This window comes from Macrobrachium rosenbergii, chromosome 8, assembly GCF_040412425.1.
Source record: "Macrobrachium rosenbergii isolate ZJJX-2024 chromosome 8, ASM4041242v1, whole genome shotgun sequence".
Lineage (NCBI taxonomy): Eukaryota > Metazoa > Arthropoda > Malacostraca > Decapoda > Palaemonidae > Macrobrachium > Macrobrachium rosenbergii.
In genome coordinates, this window is record NC_089748.1 from 6,854,420 (window position 1) to 6,877,602 (window position 23,183).

Here is a 23,183-nt window from a genome sequence, read left to right on the forward strand (position 1 = left end):
ACCTGCTCGAACAGATGCTCGAGCGAAGAGCAGTGGAACAGGTCTTGGACTCGCAGTTCCCCGGGATTTTACTACAGATTGTTTCTAGTCCCAAAACTTTCAGTAGGCTGGAGACCCGTCTTGGACGTCAACAGGCCGAACAACTTGGTCCGGAAGGAAAAGTTCAAGATGGAGACCTCGCAGTCAATACTAGGAGCCCTTCATCCCGGGGATTGGATGGTATCTTTGGATCTCCAAGATGCTTATCTTCACGTCCCAATTCATCCACGTTCGATGAAGTATCTCAGGTTGTCTTTGGGGACTAGACGTACCAGTTCTGGGCTCTCTGCTTTGGACTCTGCACAACGGCCATACCACGTTGAAAGCACCGCTTCTCGTCCGATCAGCGAAGTTAAGCAACGTTGGGTCTGGTCAGTACTTGGATGGGTGACCGCCTGGGAACACCAGATGCTGTTGGCGTCACATTTTGCTCCAAGGTTGTTTACACTTCTCATGAAGAACGTTGCGATGCAGTTGCACCTGTCGCACGTCAGGATCTCTCTCTACTTGGACGACTGGTTGATTCGGCGTCGTCGCCGGCGAAGGTATCTGGAGGACCTTCAGTTGGCTCTGCAACTCGTGAAGTCCCTGGGACTTCTGGTCAATGTGGAAAAGTCGCAGCTGATCCCCTCACTGTCCATTGTGTCTGGGAATTCAGATGTATTCAGCGGCTTTTATAGTGTCTCCGTCGCAAGAACGGCAACTTCTATGTACGAAAAAGTCTCGGCCTTCTTGGGGAAGGAAACATGCTCGGTGAGGGAATGAATGAGTCTGCTGGGGACCATTTCCTCGCTGGAGAAGTTTGTTTCCCTGGGGAGACTGCATCTCAGGCCTCTTCAGTTCTTTCTGTTGCAGAACTGGCAAAGCAAGGAAGACTTGAAAGAGGAATTGAGAATTCTTCCTTCTGTAAAAGAGGATCTGTAGCGGTGGCTCGATCCAACGAAATTGCAGAAAGGGATCTCCCTCAAGCTTCTGAACCCCGACCTAGTGTTGTTTTTCCGACGGGTCGTCAACAGGTTGGGGGGCAACAGTAAGGGGAGAGGAAGTGTTAGGAACCTGGAGAGAGGAACAGGTGTCCTGGCACATCATCAAAGATTTGGCGGCTATCTTTTAGTTCTCCAATTCTTCGAGGTCCAAGTTTGCAATCGTGTAGTTCAAGTAAACTCGGACAACACTACGGCATTGGATTACCTCAAGAGACAGGGCGGAACACACTCTTGTTCCCTGTTCAGCCTTGCAAGAGAGATTATTCTTTGAGCCTATGCTCGCAACATTTCAATTCTCACAAGTTTTGTTGCAGGGGTCGAAAATGTTCGAGCAGACCTGCTCAGTCGGCGCCATCAACTCCTGCCGAAGGAATGGACCCTTCATCAGGAGGTTTGCCAAGATTTTTGGAAACTTTGGGGTCGCCATCTTGTGGATCTTTTCACGACCTCAAGAACAGCGAGGCTCCCTCTTTACTGCTCACCTGTACTCGACCCGGGGGCAGTTGTGATAGATGCTCTTCTCTGGGATTGGACGGGAATAGATGTTTACGCCTTTCCCCCGTTCTAAATTCTGGGAGAAGTCATACGCAAGTTCGCGGCCTCACAAGGGACGAGGATGACTCTCATCCCCACGTTTTGGCCTTCGAACCACTGGTTCTCGGAGTTTCTCTTCTGGTTGGTAGACGTTCCGAGAACCCTTCCTATGAGAGCAGACCTGCTCATACAACCCCACTTCGCGAGATATCATCAAAACCTCCCCGCTCTGAACCTGACTGCATTCAGACTATCGAAAATTGGTCAGAGCGAGGGGGTTTTCTGGCCAGGTGGCACGGGCCATCGCTAGAGCCAGAAGTTCTTCATCTAACAGGATATATCTAGCGAAGTGAGCAACCTTCAAGGGTTGGTGTAGAAAGAAGGGCTTTTCCTCTTCCTCTATCACTGTGAGCCAGATTGTGGATTTTCTCCTTTACTTAAGAGAAAAACTCAATATAGCAGTTCCGACTATCATGTGTTATCAGAGCATGCTTTCGACTGTTTTCAGACACAGAGGACTAGATTTGTCTGACAATAAGGACCTCCACGATCTTACGAGCTCTTTCAAGACGTCTAAGGTTCCTCAGCTAATTCCTCCTGCTTGGAACTTGGACGTAGTGCTCAAGTTTTTGATGTTTAGTCCTTTTGAGCCTCTCCACTCTGCATCTCTTAAGGATGTTACTCGAAAAACGGCATTCCTCACGGCGAAGAGAGTGAGCGAAGTTCAAGGCCGTCATGTGGGCTTCAAGGAACACGATGCTGTCTACTCTTTAAGCCCTAAGTTCTTGGCTAAGAATGAAAGGCCTTCTAACCCTTGGCCTAGACACTTTGAAATTAAAGGTTTAGCAGACCTTATTGGACAGGAACCTGAGGGAGTTCTGTGTCCGGTTAGAGCTCTCAAGTACTACCTTAAAAGAACCCAGGACACTCGTGGTCCCTCGGATATTTTATGGTGTTCTGTGAGGCAACCAGTTAAACCTATGTCGAAGAATGCACTGGCATTCTTCATTAGGGACGTCATTAAGGACGCACACTCTAGTTGTGACGACTCCAACTTCAAGTTGTTGAGAGTTAACGCTCACGAGGTGAGGGCAGTTGCTACCTCCATGGCGTTCCAGAAAAATATGGTGCTCAGTGACATTCTTAGTGCCACATTTTGGCGAAGCAATTCGGTGTTTGCCTCACACTCTTGGTGAGATGTTTAGGTAGCATACGAAAATTGCTTTTCGCTGGGACCATACATTGCTGCTTCAGCAACCTTGGGGACAGGGGGTAACTCTGATTCTATCCCTTTTAATTGTGTTTTTATGGTTGTTGGGTCGACTACTGGAGGCAGTCTTCCCAATCCTTTGCAAACTAACGCTTTAGGTGTTGGTTAGGTGGTTAGTAATGCTCTTTTGTCCTCTTTGTATGGTCTATGATCTAGTCACATTGTGGTCACGCCCCGTTGACAGATCATCTAGAAGTCGCCAGCTATATAGGTCACTACCTCGCTGGGGTCTCTAGTAAAGCAGAAGCAGACTAGAGTGGCAGTAACCACTCAGTCAGCTATGCTATCAGATAAGGAACCAAAATAATTTTACCAATAAATTGGTTTTTTCCCTAATTCTTGGCTGTCTCTACCCACCTCCAAAGGTGGTATTCAGCTATATATATATCTGACAGGTAAGTCTCATGAACAAAATGATATTTTAATGATAAAATAAAGTTTGTTCATGCTTACCTGGCAGATATATATATTCATATTGCCCTCCCTCCTCCCCTCAGGAGTCAGTGGCGTTAGAAAATCTGAATAGAAAATGGGAATGGTTCCTGATACCCGCCTCCCAGCGGCGGGAATGGGTACTAACCACCTGCCCGGCCACTGCATGTGCCGCGAATTTTGAAATTCTGTCGGACTTCGGAGAATACAGCTATATATATATCTGCCAGGTAAGTATGAACAAACTTTATTTTATCATTAAAATATCATATTTTGTCATAAGGGTATGAAACGTTTTAACATTTGTGTTTCACATTTGGGGCACATGCATTTGGCGATGTTCACGTTTTCATTTATTCAGGATTTTTAATGCTAAGTTTATTCTAAGAATGGTTATAAACTCAGTTTTTGCATGGTATAATCTTTTATCCTTTTTCTTTTATGAATTCATCAAAACTATCGACAAACTTTCTCACCGACTCTCCTTAACTGAACATATGCAAGGCTAAATCTTCTGAACCATCCAGTACTTGTGATGAATTCGTGCTGATATTCCTCACATGCACGTTCCTTAAAGCTCTGGCACAAAGTTATGTAAACCTTAGTTTAACCAGACCACTGAGCTGATTAACAGCTCTCCTAGGGCTGGCCCGAAGGATTAGACATTTTACGTGGCTAAGAACCAATTGGTTACCTAGCAACGGGACCTACAGCTTATTGTGGAATCCGAACCACATTATACCGAGAAATGAATTTCTATCACCAGAAATAAATTCCTCTAATTCTTCATTGCCCGGCCGGAGATTCGAATACGGGCCCAGCAGAGTGCTAGCCGAGAACGGTACCGACCAGTCCAAGGAAGAACTAGCTCTGGCACAGGCTTCTAGCCTTTGACTAGATGGTAATGAGGCTTAATGGTGTTCATTTTTGAATCACACCAACTACAGTACTCACTGTTCCATTTGATGGATTGGCCCTTGCCTTTACAGTACATTGTAATTACACTAGAGTTCCTTGAAGCAAAACCTTTTAACAGCGTCACATATGCATTCTCGATCCTTAAGAATTGTCAACACAGTTGAATGGTGAAATTCCAGGTCATGTGTTATTGTGCTTATTCTTTTTCCTCCTTTATACTGATTAATTGTTTTAATTCAAAGTTGATAGCCTTTCTTGCCTGGCTGAATTGTTGAGGATGAAAGTGTCCTTTCTGTCAACATGCTGCAGCTGTGTTTTGAGATGGAAATGAAAGCAGATGTGTGCATGCACATGCATATTAGTCAGGCCGCAAACCATTAAAAATGTTTGATTGTACACTGTTACAGACTGCAGCTGGTGTACAATTGATGCTAGCATGCATCAGAGAACTTTGGCATGCTGGATATACGTTTGAGACAGTGTGTGGCCTGCCTTACAAGCAATGCTGGTACACTGCCTGCTACATGATATTTCGCAGACTTTTTTTTTTTTTTATTTTTGCTGCTTTCATAAATGTGGAATGTTGTTAGTTGCACTTATCATTAAGTCACTGCCTACCGGTACAATCGAAAAGAATGCACTTCTTGAGGCCAGAGAGCAGGAGATTTTTCATTAGTACAGGTGGTGTCTGGGAACACCCTTTCTTTCTGGATTCATGAGGTTATCAAGCAAGCCTAAGACTCCTTTTTGGAGAAGACTGGCCTACCATCTTGCTCAAGAGCACTCGAAGTCACGGCATTGACCCGTCTCTTGCTTTTCACAACTACTCAGTATTTCAAGTAATGAGGGCAGGTATTTGGCATAGCCAGGCCACCTTTATCTCATTCTTCTTCAAGGATGTTGCCCATAAGTCCAAGGATACCTTTCCTTGGGACCTGTAGTGGCTGCTCAACAAATTGTCTGGTCTCCCAAGTCACAATCAGACCTAATTCTGATACAAGTTTGGATATGTGAATATTAAGCGAATGATCTTTTTCCATCCTTTCCTCTATTCAGAGCAGCATCTGGGCTGAAGTGCAGTCTGTAATTGAATGCGATGTAAGTGAGAGCACAGCAAACACCTGTTCTAATATAGTTTTAGAATGCATTAATCTTTCTTTCCTCTTTGAGCAATGGGGAGGGAGGTCATGATAGAGCTTCTTTCTCAACCCATTACGTACTTGGTAATACTGTAGCCAGAATAAGCTGCCTGTCGACTTGAAAATTTCTACATGGGATGTCATAGCTCTCAAAGATTTCGCCTCGCTCGAGTTCCCTCTTGTCATGACACCTGTAACCTCCTACCCGTCAGAAAGGTTAGAATCTTGACATCCTCCCACTTGCATGCACAGCTGGAAGCATGGGATTTCCTGGTGGCATCCAATTCCCGATACTTGCAGGGACTAGGCCCCCTTCTTAAGGGTAGTTCTACATATAAGAGGTGATGGTTATATATCCATAAGAACATATAAACTTCTAAATGTAATTCTTATTTTTCCTTGGTATACAAACCAGAGCCTTTCAAATAAGATTAAAACTCTTCAACTGGCCCCCTTTGTCCCTGCAGCTGAAGGAGAGAGTGAGTAGTGAGATTGAGTGAATAAGGGGTATACCACCTCTCCTCTATTCCACCTCCACCAGTTAACTATCTCGTTACCAAGATTCGAGGACTGACTCAGCTCATGTCAAAGAATGCTCCTATGAATAACAAGCTCTTGTCTGAATAACCAAGAAAAATACAAATTACTTTAAAAAATTTGTTACATCAGCTACCAAAATTGTAAGAGTGAGACGACATTCTGTCCAACTTCACCCTCCGTGTTCTCAATGACCAGAAATGTATTCAAGATTGTGCAAAGTCTTCATCTAGAAGTCAATCCTGATAGGGTAAGAAGTGCAAAAATAAGCAGGTTAAGGGCAAAGATGCTTGGCTAATTAAGCTCAGAGCAACTACTTACAGCCAACATATAAATCAACTCTAAATAGTTGCTCTCTGAAGCCCCCACCCAACAGTGCAGATTTTGGGACTTTGGGGACAGGAAGCAAATAAAACATACAATGTTCATTCCTAGTATTATTCATTCAATCATGTATGTCAAATACATAACAGTGAGCTTCTATATTGCAAGCACTATCTTTATCCCAATGATGTACAACCACAGCATTAGAATACAATTCTATTTTGTACTGGTATTTCATGTCAAACAGACCTACAGTATTCAGCTAACAAATCCTTATCAATTTTCACATTCAAATGGCAGTAAACCAATCCTTTCTGAGAAACTTTTTCTGAACTACCTCAAATCATTTTTTACTATATTCTATTTGTGTTTTAAAGCTAGTAACAATATATTTTTGTGTAATCATCTCTTCCAAATTCTTGTTTTACATTTACAGCATTTAGAAAACTTCATTATGCACTAATGACAGGACCATCAAAATTTTAGTAACAAAAGTCAATTTATATCTTCATGACCATGAGGGATAATGCAATACCCTAAGACACCTATGTGAAAAATCTGACTTGTGTCAATGACAAAAGTCATCATGGGTGGTACACTTAAATAATAACAGACATGACTGACATACATATCCATAACACATTAAAATTTGATATTCCACTTCCTTTTCCCGCAATCGTAATCATCCTCACCAATTAAAAAGGTTATGCTAAAATGACAGTTATTATTACATGACTACTTGTTTTTATTAAACTAAGAACTATGAATCATCACATCAATAAAAGAGAGAACTTATTCCCCTACCAAAATAAGGGAGACAGGTCTTGTAGACCAAATGAACTACTCAGAGTTCCTCATTTCATTTCATGAAATAACACACTAAGTTTAAACTTTGCTTTGCAATTACCACAGTTGGGGTCAAGTATATAGGAAAGGATTGCTCAGAGCATTACCACATGCTTTTCTCTAAATCTGCAATTTGTGTAAACCTTACAATGGCAAGTAATCTTCAAAACTACCAATATTCAATCAACACTTTAACAAAATTTCATCTCAATCTACATTTTTATATACACGATTACTTAAATCTCAATTTGTAACAAACAGCTTCTTTTATTCCTTCCAATTTATAAGAATTCTTTGTCATGAACAATAAACCCTGTAAGAAATTCTTGGGATATAAACATTCCTGTTCACTTCAGATTTCTCATTTATGAACACAGAGGAAAAAAACTTTTTAACCAGCTTTAATACTGTTCTGAAAAATTTATTTGGCCTTTGAGCAAATAACCATTAAAATTTATCTTTTGTAACTAACATCATCTTCATTAAACAGATCTACCAGATCATAAAGTTCATTATTTTCTCACACTCTCAGTAGCCTGGCACAAATTAAATATGTAATCCAAGATTCAACAGCTGAAGTACAATAAAAACTAAATGTGAGGAACAACAAAAATTCACAAACACTATTTAAATAAGATTTACTTATGTAAAATAGAAGAGATTTAGATTTTTGCAATTAATACCCATAACAAGAGGGCAAGACAAAATATTCATTCTACATTATTGATAATCAATCCATTGTTAACAGCACCAAATTGGAATTCTATTATCTAAATGATTCAAGCACCACAAACTTTTAATAAATAAATTTTGATATCCGTAAGTATTCAACAAAATACAGTAAAAGACTGTATTAGAAATTGGTCACACTTGCTATTTACCTCACACCCCAATGAACAATGTCTAAAAAACTTCAACACCAAGTATAAATGTGGTTAAGTTTCTAACTTTCTATTTTCATTTGTAATGATCAAAGGCTTATCTGTGATTGATCTCCAATTGACATTAAGGGATAAAAAAAATTCCAGTACAGTATATCTAAAAAAATGTTCACAAATGAAGTTTAACTTCAATTAAAAAACACTCCAAAACCATGCTTTGGCACTCCTTTCCTGAACACTAAACAAATCCTTTAGGAAGCATACACTAATCACAATATACTAAAGTAAAGAGATCACACAAATAAATTACATCTTTACAGAAAAACACGTGAAAAATATATTCAGTAATAAAGCTGACAATCATACATCAACGTATAATTACTAAAAAAATAAATTAAAAGAGTCTGCACATCATGACCATATCTTACTGAATCTGCTCTCAGAAAAATAGTACTGGACTAAATGTGGCATTTGTTTACCCGTGTTCATTACCCACAGCAAGGTAATGTTAGACGCATGACAGGAAAGATAAACTGAAAAACTAAAGGTGAAACGAACAAAGAACTATGGTGCATTACAATAATTTTGAAATGATAAAAGTACAACCAATTTCAAGAGATAAGCTAGTAAAGCTGAAGTTCCAAGTGTTGAGAATGTACATGGATGTGCAACACTGTACATAATAGAAATTTACACAACCAGGATTTCTGTGCAAGTAGATTATTCTGTATATGGTAGACAATTTAATCACTTGCACAGCAATCTACCCTATGAAAACGACTTTTACAAAAGCTATCATAAAATGGATTAATCAAGTTCTTCCTGAGTGGTACTTAATTGTTCTTCCCCTTCTAAACTTGAGGTTGAAGGCTGAGATGATGATAACTGAGATGTTGATGAAACTGACATTGGACATGATTCCTCATTTTCTGTTGCCTGTTCAGAAGAACTTTCTTCCAGTAGAGGGGCAGGGGGCGGCAACGGACGACTTATAACAAAAGGTGTATCTCTTCTGCGATAAAGCAGCAAGTATGCCTGCTCATTAACAACACGAGATTCTTGACAGAAACTGACTCTGCTATCATCAAACAACCTCCAATCTGCAAGAAAAAAACAATTGAAAATGAAAAAACTGCCACAATGATGGTACTACTGTATTCCTTAATGGTACACCTTATGTTCCTAACATAGCAATATGATTACTAATCTTAATAACTGAGAGACTGCTAATTCTCACTTTGAAATCTTGCCTCTTTATAAAATTCTGACATGAGGATCTTTGATAAAATAAACCTTTTTATAAATTGTTCCTCATGCACAAACCACTCCTTATAATGTGTCAAGTAGTTTATTATGTAAATCCATTCACTGTGATCGTAAGTGGGCATATGATAAAACTGACAGTATTTAATGTCAAGTGAGGATGTATGATATGGACACATACTACTGTACAATGAACAGAGCTACACAAGGTTTATACAGTAAATTATAATGTATTACAAGTTTACATCAGAGTAAGTTACATGCCAGGAAAAGTTATCTCCTAAATATCTGTTTAAGGGTTTGATGAACACATGATGATCAAGGAGGAAAGTATGGAAAAATGCAAAACATGCTGATGTCAGGTGCACCTAGTGAAACGTGTGTTTGCATATGGTAGAGTTGATTTGTATCACTGAACTGCCAATACAGACTTCTGAAAGAATTTGCAAGTGTTTGTGAACAAGAAAAACTCATGGTTATTGATGAAAATTTAACTTTCACTGAAGTAAATGACAGCCACAGAATTTAGTTTTACAGTGAAGAGACATAAATAAAAGTCAATATAGAGATATGTCAATGTAAGAAAGGCACATGTTAAAGAATTCCCCTCCCTTGATTCGTAGGAATTCTAAAAATCAATCTCACACTAATAAATGCAGATCATACATTGGAAGGTGACCATACATAACAGTTGTAATGAATCCAAGTAGGAGGCAAGACAGTACAAGAACAGCTTAATTTTATGATCAGCGCTGTGTAACTAATGTAGACATTGTTTTTAGCTATCCAATGCATTTAGCTTGCTGTCTTTGCTATTACCATTATGAAACAAAATATAAAACTACCACATAAAATCATCTATATTCCAGTCATAAATGCCAAATTAATGAATATGTGGAGATCAACTGTTCGATACCAGTAACATGAAACTCAAGAAACAGATCAAACAGCAAAGTAAGAAGTGTTATTTTACCTTAACCAAAAAGTATTGTGATGCTGAAAGAAATTTTATGCAAAGTCCCATCAAATTTTTTGCAGCCAATAAGTAATAAAATCTGCACAAAAAGGTGGAAATTTGACACTAAGTAGTACGGCAAACAGAATTTAAATACAATGGCAATGAAAGAGTAAAAAAAAAAATGGAAACAGGGCAAAACAACTGGGTGAATACTCTATTTTCACTTCAAGCCAAACTACAGTCCAACCTCTTAAATCCAGGAACCTTGGGACCAGGCCACTACTGGACTACAGAAAATCCCTGAATATAGAATAAACAGGTTTTGACATAGAAAAAACCTGTTTTTGGTAGTCACTGTTGAGTGCTCAAGGAGTTACCTTCCAAGGTCTACCAGACCTCCATGGTGACCAAACTAACATCAAAGAATTCTCTTCTAGCTGGTCTTTTTGGCCAGGTATTGTGTCGTAATGATTAACATTACAGTGAACCCCCTGTATTTGCGGGGGATGCGTACCGCACCCTCCGGCGAATAGCTAAAATCCGCGAATACTTAAAACCCCTCTAAAAACACTTAGAAATGTCCATTTTGATAGTTTATACAGAAGAAAAACCCTGTAAAAATGCTTACACTTGAGTATTTTAATAGTTTTATCACTAAAAGTGCATTTTTTCATGAAAATTATATGAAAATACAACATTTAGTGAATATTTCTCGGTGAAAAATACCGCGAATGGGCGAATTTTCCACGAATAATGGGCAGATATGTTCCACAGAGAAACCCGCAAATGCGTGAGTCTGCGAATCGTGAGAACGCGAATAAGGGGGTTTACTGTATAACACGTGATGGAGTATACTGTATAATGGACTCAAAAGATAAGAGGGCACTTTCCCTTCACTTCAGCGAAGCTGAACCCAGTTTTTCCAATGTCAAAAGAACCTGTAAGAAAGAGAAGTGACTACTGCACATGAGCATCTGCCTTCTTGTTTACAACCAGGCCATTAACCCTTTAATGCCGACTGGACGTATTTTACATCAACAAAAATTGTCTGTCGGGTGCCGAGTGGACGTAAAATATGTCGACTACAAAAAGTTTTTTTAATTATTCGCGGAAAAATACTTATAGGCCTAGTTTGCGAAAAATTTTAAATCACGCGCCTTGAGGGATGCTGGGAGTTCACGGATCACGCTGTTGTTTTGTTAACAAGCGTGACCCAGCTGCGCATGCACGAATTTCTTTCTTCTCCCACTAGAAAGCATCAGCTAACTCTGCTGAAAATCTCAGAAATTCTTTAGTCACTTTGTCGTAATTTTTGCACCATTTTCTATTAGCCATTACCTAAAGTTTTATATATGAAAATGTGCGCAATTTCATGTAGAATACAACAAAAAATGACTCATGGTTGTAGCTTTTATCAGTTTGGAAATATTTTCATATAATTCACGATAGGTGCCAAAATTTCAACCTTCGGTCAACTTTGACTCAACCGAAATGGTCGAAAAATGCAATTGCAAGCTAAAACTCTTACATTCTAGTAATATTCAATCATTTATCTTCATTTTGCAACAAACAAGAGTCTCTAGCACAACACTTCGATTCATGGTGAATTTTTGAAAAAAACTTTTTCCTTACGTACGCACGCTAACTCTGCTGAAAATCTCAGAAATTCTTTAGTCACTTTGTTGTAATTTTTGCACTGTTTTCTATTAGCCGCCACATAAAGTTTTATATATGAAAATGTGTGCAATTTCATGTAGAATACAAAAAAAAAATAACTCATGGTTGTAGCTTTTACCAGTTTTGAAATATTTTCATATAAATCACGAAGTGCCAAAATTTCAACCTTCGGTCAACTTTGATTCTACCGAAATGGTAGAAAAATGCAATTGTAAGCTAAAACTCTTACATAATATTCAATCATTTACCTTCATTTCATGGTGAATTTTTGAAAAAACTTTTTCCTTACGTCCACGCGCGATAACTCAGCCGAACATCTCAGAAATTCTTTAGTCACTTTGTTGTAATTTTTGCACCGTTTTCTATTAGCCATTACATAAAGTTTTATATATGAAAATGTGTGCAATTTCATGTAGTAGAATATAAAAAAAAAATAACTCATGGTTGTAGCTTTTATCAGTTTTGAAATATTTTCATATAAATCACGATAAATAGAAAAAATTCGACCTTCGGTCAACTAACTCGACCGAAATGGTCGAAAACTGCAATTGTAAGCTAAAACTCTTACATTCGAGTAATATTCAATCATTTACCTTCATTTTGCAACAAACGGGAAGTCTCGAGCACAATATTTCGATTTATGGTGAATTTTTGAAAAAAATTTGTTTTTACATCCGCTCGTTACAAATTCATGCATCATTTTGTGATAATATTTTCTGTGTTGCTTTGATCATTTTACAATTTGTTATATACCAAAATCATTGCAATTTATTGTACAATACAACGAAAAAAAAAATAACTCATTAGCTTTAACAGTTTTGCTCACAGCGCGATTTGTATACAATTATAAATGAAACTTTTTTTCGCGCTGTCATATATTCCAATATTTATACGTATATGATAACGATATTTTTTTTCATTTCTGATGGTTGCATACTAAACTTCAGGCAATGACAAAAGGAGGAGCCAAAAATGAACTCTTAATCTTAAAAACTAAGCGTGCTGTGATTTTTTGAAAAAAAATTTTTCCGCTTCAGTGCTAACTCTCAAACCCCGCCGGCATACGGGAGACACTTTTGTAAATAGACACTCGGCGTTTAAGGGTTAAAAGACCAAGGAGCCATTACTCTCTGTCTGTCAATGCAGGATGATCCCTTGACCAAGTCCCATGCCTTTTCGTCATGGAAGTGGGAGGGTTTTGAGGATTCACGAGCGACTATCAAAATTAGGTTTTTCCTATGTCAAAATCTGTTTTTTGATAGTGTAGTCACATTTTTTCCTCAAGAAGCTTTACAAAGAAACTGACAGGTGACGAAAAAGGCTTAAACTCTCAATTCTTAATCCCAACACCCCAAATGAAAAAACATTTCTGGTCCGAGGTCAAGCCACAGATTTCAAGTCCCATTCTTTATTCAAAATACTCTTCAGGTTTTGGTACCAAGGAACAAGAAACTATACACAAACTTACGTTTTAGGATGTAGTTCTACAGTGGCTTATCTAAGCATGCTGGGTTTGGTTACAGTACTGCCGCCCTTCTCCCAGCAAAAGTTAGCACATTCACCGTCAATAAGAGCCCCCCTGGTTTTCTGCCGTAGCACCTGGGGGTTAAGACCAACCATGCCACCTACTGATGCACAGACTAGTCGAATTTGTTCGAGCACATGGCATTAATTTAACTGATGACCACCCTGTACATCAGGAGACTTCTTCCAAAGATTTCTGAAGAAGGCCAGTACTTACTTTCCTAATATCATGTGACCTAGGAAAGGAGTGTGGATTTGCCTTTTTAATGAGAAATACTTGTAGGGAGTGTGGTTAGTTTGTGATAGGGAGTAAGAAAACAGGACCCTCTGAGATGTCTGCCGTGACTTCTAGGAAACCTTAAGTGCTTGAACCGGGCATAATTGAGTTTTCTTATAAGAATAGATTTCCTTTTTAAAGGATCCTCATTCTTGGCCAGGAATGATAGGCCAGGGGACAATAATAATTGATGGTCAGCTGTTTGCATGATGCATCATTCCCATCTAAGAGAGCCCAGTTCAACTAATACAAGCCCTTGATGCTAATGCAATCAAGGTGATCGCCTTTTGTAGCATGTGCATTGTGGCTGTATTGGGTCTGCTGAATTGAGGGTTTGATAGAAGTCTAAGCGCCTTGTTCAGGGGCCAAGTAATTGGAAGCCTTTCGGAAGTGGGCCTTTGTAGATCACAAGACTGCAAAAAGGAACTGACAACTTCTATACTGGAGTCAAATCCTGAACCCACGTAACATGGGTTCCATTAATGCAGCCTTGTATGCCATAACTGTTGTAACCACAAGGCATTTGTCTTCAAAAGGGTATATAAGAAAAATAAAGTATTTCTTATAGAAATCTCAACTGGGCTCTCAGTATGGATATAATCTAACAATATCTCCATAGGGACTGGTATTGCTGGATAGATGATGTCCGTAATTTTTGCACTAGGTACCTAGCAATGTTGGGTGAGTAATTTTCACAATAGATATTTTTAAAAAATCCATACGTGAAGGTCTCGGCTCAGAAAGGAGGATGTGTAAACGACTTTCCCTTCTACTGTCTGGGATAGAACAGCGGACGATAGTGGAATTGATCTTTTCGTCCATTGTTGAAGTAATAGGAACGATTGCCTGTTTGACCAATTTGGGGCTATTAAGTATCTGTTCCTTTGGAAGTTAAAATTTTGCTTAAAACCTTCGAAATCTGGGACAATGGAGGAAAAAGATGTCGTCCTCCCCTTGTTCCAGTCTTTAGGAAGGCATCTCATGCTGCTGCTTGAATGTCCAGGTTTAGAGGCACATATATCAGGAGTTTGTGATTCGTACGTAGCGAACAGGTCCACTTCCGGTTGTGGAAGCATGCTGGCTATTGTTTGAAAAGAGTGGTTGTCCAACATCCACTCTGTTGAGGCTGTCATTTTCCTTGATAGAGTCTTTATTGCAATGAGACCCCCTGTGAGGTGAATTGCAGACATGTGCCACCTCCTTGCTTGCACCATCCATAGGATGGCTAGTATTAACATATTGAGAGGTGGTGAACGTGATTGTGACCTCTTGATGAAGGATATTGTAGTTATGTTGTCTGTCTCTTATGGAGGTTTGATTTTTTGAGACAAAAATACAGCCATCAGCTCCAGGAAATTGATATAAGAATTCCTCAGAGTAGCTGATCACCTCCCTGCCACCTGACGATCCTCCTAATGTCCTCCCAACCTGTCAACCAGGCATCTGTGTATATTGTCACTCACACAGATGGAGTAGTCAGGGTGACCTGTTTCACCAAAGATTCCTTCCGGATCCAAGGCCAAAATATCTCCGCAACTTTTTTAATCTTTTGATGAGGTCGGTCTCATCTTTTTTCTTGCATGTGATAGCCAGAATTTCACATTTTTAGTTGCAATCTAAGTATTGGATCTATTACTGATGCGAACTGCAGCAGGCCCACCATACATTCTAATTGCCATCTGGAAACTCTGGGCTGTGCAAGGAACCTTTTGAGGACTTGCCTTATTCTGTTTTGAGCATGATGGGGAGAGACAACAGGCCATGAGGAGTATCCTAACAAAGTCCCAGCCACTGAAAGTGTCTGCTGGGCATGAGGTGGGATTTTTTCAAATTTATTATACAGTAAAACCTTTTGACTGTAGTCTGTTGACCATTGCTCTTAGGTTTTTCGAGCACTCTTTTCTTGTGGGCCCAAGATCAACCAGTTGTTTAGGTAGGCTATTAGTTGTAATCCTTTTTATTTGAGTTCTCGAATGAATACCGTTGCTAATTTTGTAAAATATTCTTTAGGCAATGTTTAGCCAAAAGGGCTGACTTTGAATCTGTACATATCTTTCCCTATCCGGAACCTTAGGAAGGGGCGGAAGGGAACAGCTATAGGGACATGCCAGTATGCATCTTTCAGATCTATAGAAACTGTCCAAGTCCCTTTTAGAATGATTCATCGTACTTAGGCAACGGTAATTATCCAAAACTTTAGGCAAACAATGTGCTTGTTCAATACTGATTGGTTGAGGATCCTCTTCTTTTGGAGGAATCCTTTTTGAGGACACTGAAGAGATGTACTTGGTGGCGAATATACGTGTTTCTCTATGGGCCCCTTTAACAGGACCTTTCTGCACATAAATAATGCTGTCCGCCCCCACAGGGAAAACTTCCATTGTCTGTGATGTCATCGAAGCCGACCCCCAACCAAACAATTCCTCTTGGTATCTGCCTCCTCCTCTGCCTTCACCTCTGATAGATATTCCAGGTGGTGCTTTTCCTTTTTTCCACCTATAAGATGGTTTTTGGACCTTGTGAAAAAGGGTGTCCTTGCTGCTGTTGTTGTTGTTGTTGTCCCTTTGTAGGGAATGTCCCTTCTGACCACCTGCCTGTTTTTTGGGGAAAACTTTTGGGGGTGGCTGAAGGCTTATGTGATTTTTTATCAGAGCAAGCCTTTGGGGTTGGGTAAAGGAAATTTTGGGTTCTTTGTTTCCTGAATTCCTCTTTCCCCAGAAGAGCATAAACTGTACACTGTTGGCGGACATGCTCGTTGAGTTAAGCCACAACAGACTCCTCAAACAAGCCCTTACAGAGGGGGTTAGAATGTAATAATGCAGTGACATTGGAGAGTGATTTGATGAAGTCCTAAAATGCTTCCATTTGCGCTTTTTTATGCGCCATTCTAGGAAGTCACCAAGTGCTTCCCATTGGATTCTCATAAGACTTTTGGTCTCAACAGTAAAAATTATCCTGGGATCTTCTGGAAGCCTTCAGGTGGCAAGTTCCAGCAAGGTGGTAGAGGTTTTAATACTAAGGAGTTGGAGTCTAGTATAAAATTCTGACGAGGCTGTCCCCTCTAAGGGTCTTCTCATAGGGGTCCCAAACTGCTGCAGCATTGCCCATTCCTTGGTGGAATTTCCTGAAACTGGGATGACTGTGGCAGGTGGTTTTTAGTCACTACAAATTCTGAAAATCTGCCTTCACATGATTAATAATTTTAAAAAAGAAGGGGCAGAAGGCAGGGGTCTTATTCAAAATGGAAGTAGAGATCCATTTTTCGTTGACCTAGTAAAGGGCGATTTGCCCATTCCTTAGTGGAATTTCCCGAAACTGGGATGACCACGACAGATGGTTTTAATTCTGCCACTGTCTCTTGTTTTTAGTCACCACAAATTCTGAAAATCTGTCTTCACATGATTAACATTTTTGAAAGTGAAGGGACAGAAGGCTGGGGCTACTTGGTGAGCAACTTGGGTCTTATTCAAAATGGAAGTAGAGATCCATTTTTCACTGACCTGGTAAAGGGTGAATTCTATAGCTTTTAATGCTATAGGCACAGGTAAGAAAACTGTTTCTGTTAGTGGTTTCTCCATGTCTGGTGAAGATGGTACCAGGTGCCATTCTGTGTAAGGGAATGCTGCCGTTTGTAAATTCTACATGTGCAACTTCAATCACAGTTTTTCTCTCATTAATTACATACTTGCCATCTCGCCTAGGATTATCAGTATCATCAGGGGTGAGTATTGGAGCCCCTATTATGCTTTGATCTGAAGTTCTGTGTTCCAAACTGACCCTTTTGTTGTTTCCAGTTGGAATTCTAACATTAGACCTTGTTTGGGCAGCATTTGTATCCACACTCACTTTTCAGTTTTTACACTTTGGGGTGTACATGACTGACTTACTTTCCTTTTTGGAATCAATGCTTCATGTCCCTTATATATTGCCATTCTGTGGCAAGGGCATCTTTGGTGGCACTCAATTTCCTTACGGAACTGATCAAATGCCGCAAACTGTGTATCCCTTTTGGGGGAGCTTGCGCAATCTAACTGAGCTTTAGCAACTGAACTGTAACTGCCTGTTAATCAAGGGCGGAAGTCCTGGGTAAGTTACCATACCCCTACGAAAATGTAGTCATTTCAGTCGGAGTTAGGCGGATCCTAATATCCCTTTTAGGGGAAAGACCCTATTCAGCAACGATAGTTTCTGGAAGGCTTCTCCCATGGGTAGCTAAAATTTGTGTCCCTGAGCCTTCTGGGTTCAGCAGAGCCATTTCAGTGGCAAAGTCCAATTCATATTCTTTAGTAAGAATGTCAACCCCATGCAAAGATTCCTCTACTTCCTCTGCAGGGTTAACCTGGGAGGTATTGGGGACTGATGTTACTGGGTTTTGGCCCAAACATTTAAGTTGTTCTGAGAAAGGGCTACATTTCTGCTGCCAGAGTTCTGCTGCACAGATACAATCCCCCCCCACCCTTCCTCAACCCCTACTGAACCCTAGGACCCACTGAGATAGCTTAACCCTTAAACGCCGGCTGGACGTATCGTAAGTCGACTAAAATTGTCTGTCGGTGACGAGCGGACGTACCATACGTCGACTACAAAAAATTTCAACCTTCGGTCAACTTTGACTCAACCGAAATGGTAGAAAAATGCAATTGTAAGCTAAAACTCTTACATTCTAGTAATATTCAATCATTTACCTTCATTTTGCAACAAATTGGAAGTCTAGCACAATATTCGATTTATGGTGAATTTTTGAAAAAAACTTTTTCCTTATGTCCGCGCGCGGTAACTCGGCTGAACATCTCAGAAATTCTTTCGTCACTTTGTCGTAATGTTTGCACCGTTTTATATTAGTCGTTACATAAAGTTTTATATATGAATATGTGAGCAATTTCATGTAGAATGCAACAAAAATAACTCATGGTTGTAGCTTCTATCAGTTTTGAAATATTTTCATATAAATCATGATAAGTGCCAAAATTTCAACCTTCGGTCAACTTTGACTCGACCGAAATGGTCGAAAAACGCAATTGTAAGCTAAAACTCTTACATTCTAGTAATATTCAATCATTTACCTTCATTTTGCAACAAATTGGAAGTCTAGCACAATATTTTGATTTATGGTGAATTTTTGAAAAAACTTTTTCCTTACGCCCACACGGTAACTCGGCCGAACATCTCAGAAATTCTTTCGCCACTTTGTCATAATGTTTGCACCGTTTTATGTTAGTCATTACATGAAGTTTTATATATGAAAATGTGTGCAATTTCATGTAGAATACAACAAAAAATAACTCATGGTTGTAGCTTTTATCAGTTTTGAAATATTTTCATATCAATCACGATAAATAGAAAAAATTTGACCTTTGGTCAAATTTAACTTGACCGAAATGGTCGAAAACTGCAATTGTAAGCTAAAACACTTACAGTCTAGTAATATTCAGTCAATTACCTTCATTTTGCAACAAACGGGAAGTCTCTAGCACAATATTTCGATTTATGGTGAATTTTTGAAAAAAACTTTTTTTTACATCCGCCCGTTACGAATTCATGCATCATTTTATGATAATATTTTCTCTGTGTTGCTTTGATCATTTTACAATTTGTTATATGCCAAAATCATTGCAATTTAGTGTACAATACAAAGAAAAAAAATAACTCCTTAGCTTTAACCGTTTTGCTCACAGGGCGATTTGTATACAATTATGAAATTTTTTTTCTCACTGTCATATATTTCAATATTTATATATGATAATGATATTTTTTTCATTTCTGATGGTTCATACTAAACTTCAGGCACTGTCAAAAAAAAAGGAGCCAAAAATGAACTCTTAATCTTAAAAACTAAGCGTGCTGTGATTTTTTAAAAAAAACTTTTTTCCGCTTCGGCGCTAACTCCCGAACGCTGCTGGCATACGCCAGACACTTTCGTAAATAGAGGCTCGGCGTTTAAGGGTTAAAAAGATCTGTTTCGTCCTTAAAACTTGCTGCCAGGAGCATACTACAAATCTTCCCCACATCTGGCGAACAAGAAAAATTTCATTGTTTTTTACAAGGATTATGCTCATGGCAGGTGGTATGGGCCATACCCACTTGCAAAAAGTGAACCGAGGAATTTGCTACGGAACACTTGAACTGAGGATCCTGCCTAATGGCGGCCCTGTAGTGATATAAAGCAAGTTGTTATTAGAAGCTAGTTAGTATTAATTGTTTTTAAGTGAGGGACACTTCTGTAGTTCCTCATATAGTTTCCATATTACAGGTTAACTTGATTACAAGTGTGCAGTTGTAATACATTTAATTAAATATCTATGTTAACTTAAATCTTAAGTTAGTTTTCATACCCATATATGGCTGGATTACTTTATACTGTCAGTCCTTTTGCAATGGCTAAGTGAAATTTTCAATTCCAATTGTCATGCTATTCAGACTAACTGCTATGAACTAATTTGTTTAACTAACCCAGGCTACTGTTTTATACAGTACAGCTTAGGTTAAGGCTGCTAGTATAATCTATGTTAAGCTAGGAACAGAGGATTTCTTAGAAGACTCTTGCTTAACCTATTCTAGGCTTATTTAAAACTTAAGACTATAAACTATATAGAAAATAATCCTCTTATAATCTGGTTTTCTGTTTTATATGGCCGAGACTACCTTTTTATCTAATATTTGGCCATCACTGTTTTAAGGTAATAGTAGGATATATTCCTTAAAAAGAGGTTCCTACTTAATCTGGTAAGGCTACTGCTTGTTCTAGGTGTATATCACCTTTAAGGATATACGCTATATACGACCCTACTAAAGTTGCCACACGCTAAGTTGGCAGTGATGCCCCGCCCCTTTGTAAGCGAAGGCAGTGATTCGAGTAGAGCAACTGTTCATGTGGCTATTCACTTGAGTGTGTTGAATGCACTTGCAAGTACTAATTTAAGTTGTTTTTCCTGTAGCAATCAATTATAGTCTTTAAAGAAAAAAAGTATGTCAAATTATTAACACCTATGATTAATTTGAGAATATTATGATTATATATAATTCAAATAGTCAAAGTCAAGGATTTTACACATTTTCGAATGCAGTCTGATTCATTTATCTTTACTATCCAGTAAATATATAAAAGATAGGTCAAAATCATGTCAATCATGAAAGTCATTTAAATATGGAGATGCTATTAAAACAAATACAGTAGTCTCAGTGTACAATTCACATGTTTAATGCTTAAAAAACATGCAATCACTTGAATGGTCAGTTACTGAAATTGGAGGGAATTCATACGCAGTAGTTAACCCTTAAACGCCTACTGGACGTATCATATGTCGACTAAAATTGTCTGTTGGGTGCCAAGTGGACGTACCGTACGTCGACTACAAAAAATTTCAACCTTCGGTCAACTTCGACTCGACTGAAATGGTCGAAAAACGCAATTGTAATCTAAAACTCTTGCATTCTAGTAATATTCAATCATGTACCTTCATTTTGCAACAAACTGGAAGTCTCTAGCACAATATTTCGATTTATGGTGAATTTTTGAAAAAAACTTTTTTCTTACGCCAGCGCGGTAACTCGGCCGAAAATTTCAGAAATTCTTTCGTCATTTTGTCGTAATTTTTGCACTGTTCTATATTAGCCGTTACATAAAGTTTTATATATGAAAATGTTGCAATTTCATGTACAATACAACAGAAAATAACTCATGGTTGTAGCTTTTATCAGTTTTGAAATATTTTCATATAAATCACGATAACTGCCAAAATTTCAACCTTCGGTCAACTTTGATTTCGACCGAAATGGTCAGAAACGCAATTGTAAGCTAAAACTCTTACATTCTAGTAATATTCAATCATTTACCTTCATTTTGCAACCAATTGGAAGTCTCTAGCACAATATTTCAATTTATGGTGAATTTTAAAAAAAAAAACTTTTTCCTTACATCCGCGCCAGAAATTCTTTCGTCACGTTGTTGTAATGGTTGCACTGTTTTATATTAGTCGTTACATAAAGTTTTATATATGGAAATGTGCGCAGTTTCATGTAGAATACAACAGAAAATAACTCATGGTTGTAGCTTTTATCAGTTTTGAAATATTTTCATATAAATCACGATAACTGCCAAAATTTCAACCGGTCAACTTTAACTTTCGACCGAAATGGTAAAAAAACGCAATTATAAGCTAAAACTCTTACATTCTAGTAATATTCAATCATGTACCTTCATTTTGCAACAAACTGGAAGTCTCTAGCACAATATTTCGATTTATGGTGAATTTCTGAAGGAAAAAAAAAAAAAAAAAAAATTTTCCTTACGTCTGCATACGGTAACAGGGCCGAACATCTCAGAAATTCTTTTCGTCATGTTGTCGTAATGTTTGCATCGTTTTACATTAGTTGTTACATAAACTTTTTATATATAAAATGTGCGCAATTTCATGTAGAATACAACAGAAGATAGCTCATGGTTGTAGCTTTTATCAGTTTTGAAATATTTTCACATAAATCACGATAACTGCCAAAATTTCAACCTTCGGTCAACTTTAACTCGACCGAAATGGTCAAAAAACGCAATTGTAAGCTAAAACTCTTACATTCTAGTAATAGTCAATCGTTTACCTTTATTTTGCAATAAATTGGAAATCTCTAGCACAATATTTCGATTTATGGTGAATTTTTGAAAAAAACATTTTCCTTATGTCTGCGCGGTAACTCGGCCGAACATCTCAGAAATTCTTTCGTCTCGTTGTTGTAATATTTGCACCGTTGTATATTAGTCGTTACATAAAGTTTTATATATGAATATGTGCGCAATTTCATGTACAATACAACAAAAATAACTCATGGTTGTAGCTTTTATCAGTTTTGAAATATTTTCACATAAATCACGATAAATAGAAAAATTCGACTTTAGGTCAACTTTAACTATGAAATGGTCGAAAACTGCAATTGTAAGCTAAAACACTTACAGTCTAGTATCATTCAATCAATTAGCTTCATTTTTCAACAAACGGGAAGTCGCTAGCACAATATTTCGATTTATGGTGAATTTTTGAAAAAAACATTTTCTGAGTCCAGCCCCGTGTCAGCCGGTGAAATTCCATACTAACACGAATTTCTAGGTACAAAATGCTAGATATACCAGAGAAAAAAGAGCTTTCAGGAATGCTGGGGTTACTACTCCCAGATCGAGCGTCTTCCACAAGGGAGACGTCGGTATAACCAAGGGTGAGTGAAAGGATCACAACCACAGAGCCACACTCGATAGATATCCTCATGTCAAAACCCCTCGAAGAGAGCGGTGAGCCGTTCCAGCCCCCACGCTCATGCGCCCACCAGGCCGGCGACACCAGCGCCACCTACACTCATTCCATTTTCTAGCACGTGATCATCGTCACCGAGAGTTTATGTGCTTTTGCTTTTTTGATGTTTCCTGCTTTTACATCATGTCTTCAAGCAGTTTTACCATCTCTAAGTTAAGTACCATCTTATTGTGGGGTTTTTATGATAAGTGTGGCTGCATCAGTCCGTATTTCATATATATGGGATTGTTGTTTATGACGCCACGGCGTCCCCCAGCCAGCCATGTCGACCGTGAGATTACC

General features: G+C 38.7%; 1 protein-coding gene and 1 non-coding gene across 3 annotated transcripts in view; one reads left to right on the top strand and one right to left on the bottom strand.

The window, feature by feature from the left end:
• Window positions 1–340: 340 nt before the first annotated feature.
• On the top strand, window positions 341–459 carry LOC136841312 (5S ribosomal RNA). The gene has a single exon (XR_010853876.1). It is a non-coding gene; the product is annotated as a 5S ribosomal RNA (ribosomal RNA).
• A 5,818-nt stretch (window positions 460–6,277) lies between these two features.
• LOC136840581 (ubiquitin carboxyl-terminal hydrolase 19-like) overlaps window positions 6,278–23,183 on the bottom strand; it is a 270,035-nt gene continuing 253,129 nt past the window's right edge. For both annotated transcript variants that reach the window (XM_067107228.1, XM_067107229.1), the window contains exon 19: window positions 6,278–9,006. In XM_067107228.1, coding sequence (XP_066963329.1) covers window positions 8,714–9,006 — 293 coding nt within the window. In that variant the 3' untranslated portion in view covers window positions 6,278–8,713. The remainder of the gene's footprint in view (window positions 9,007–23,183) is intronic.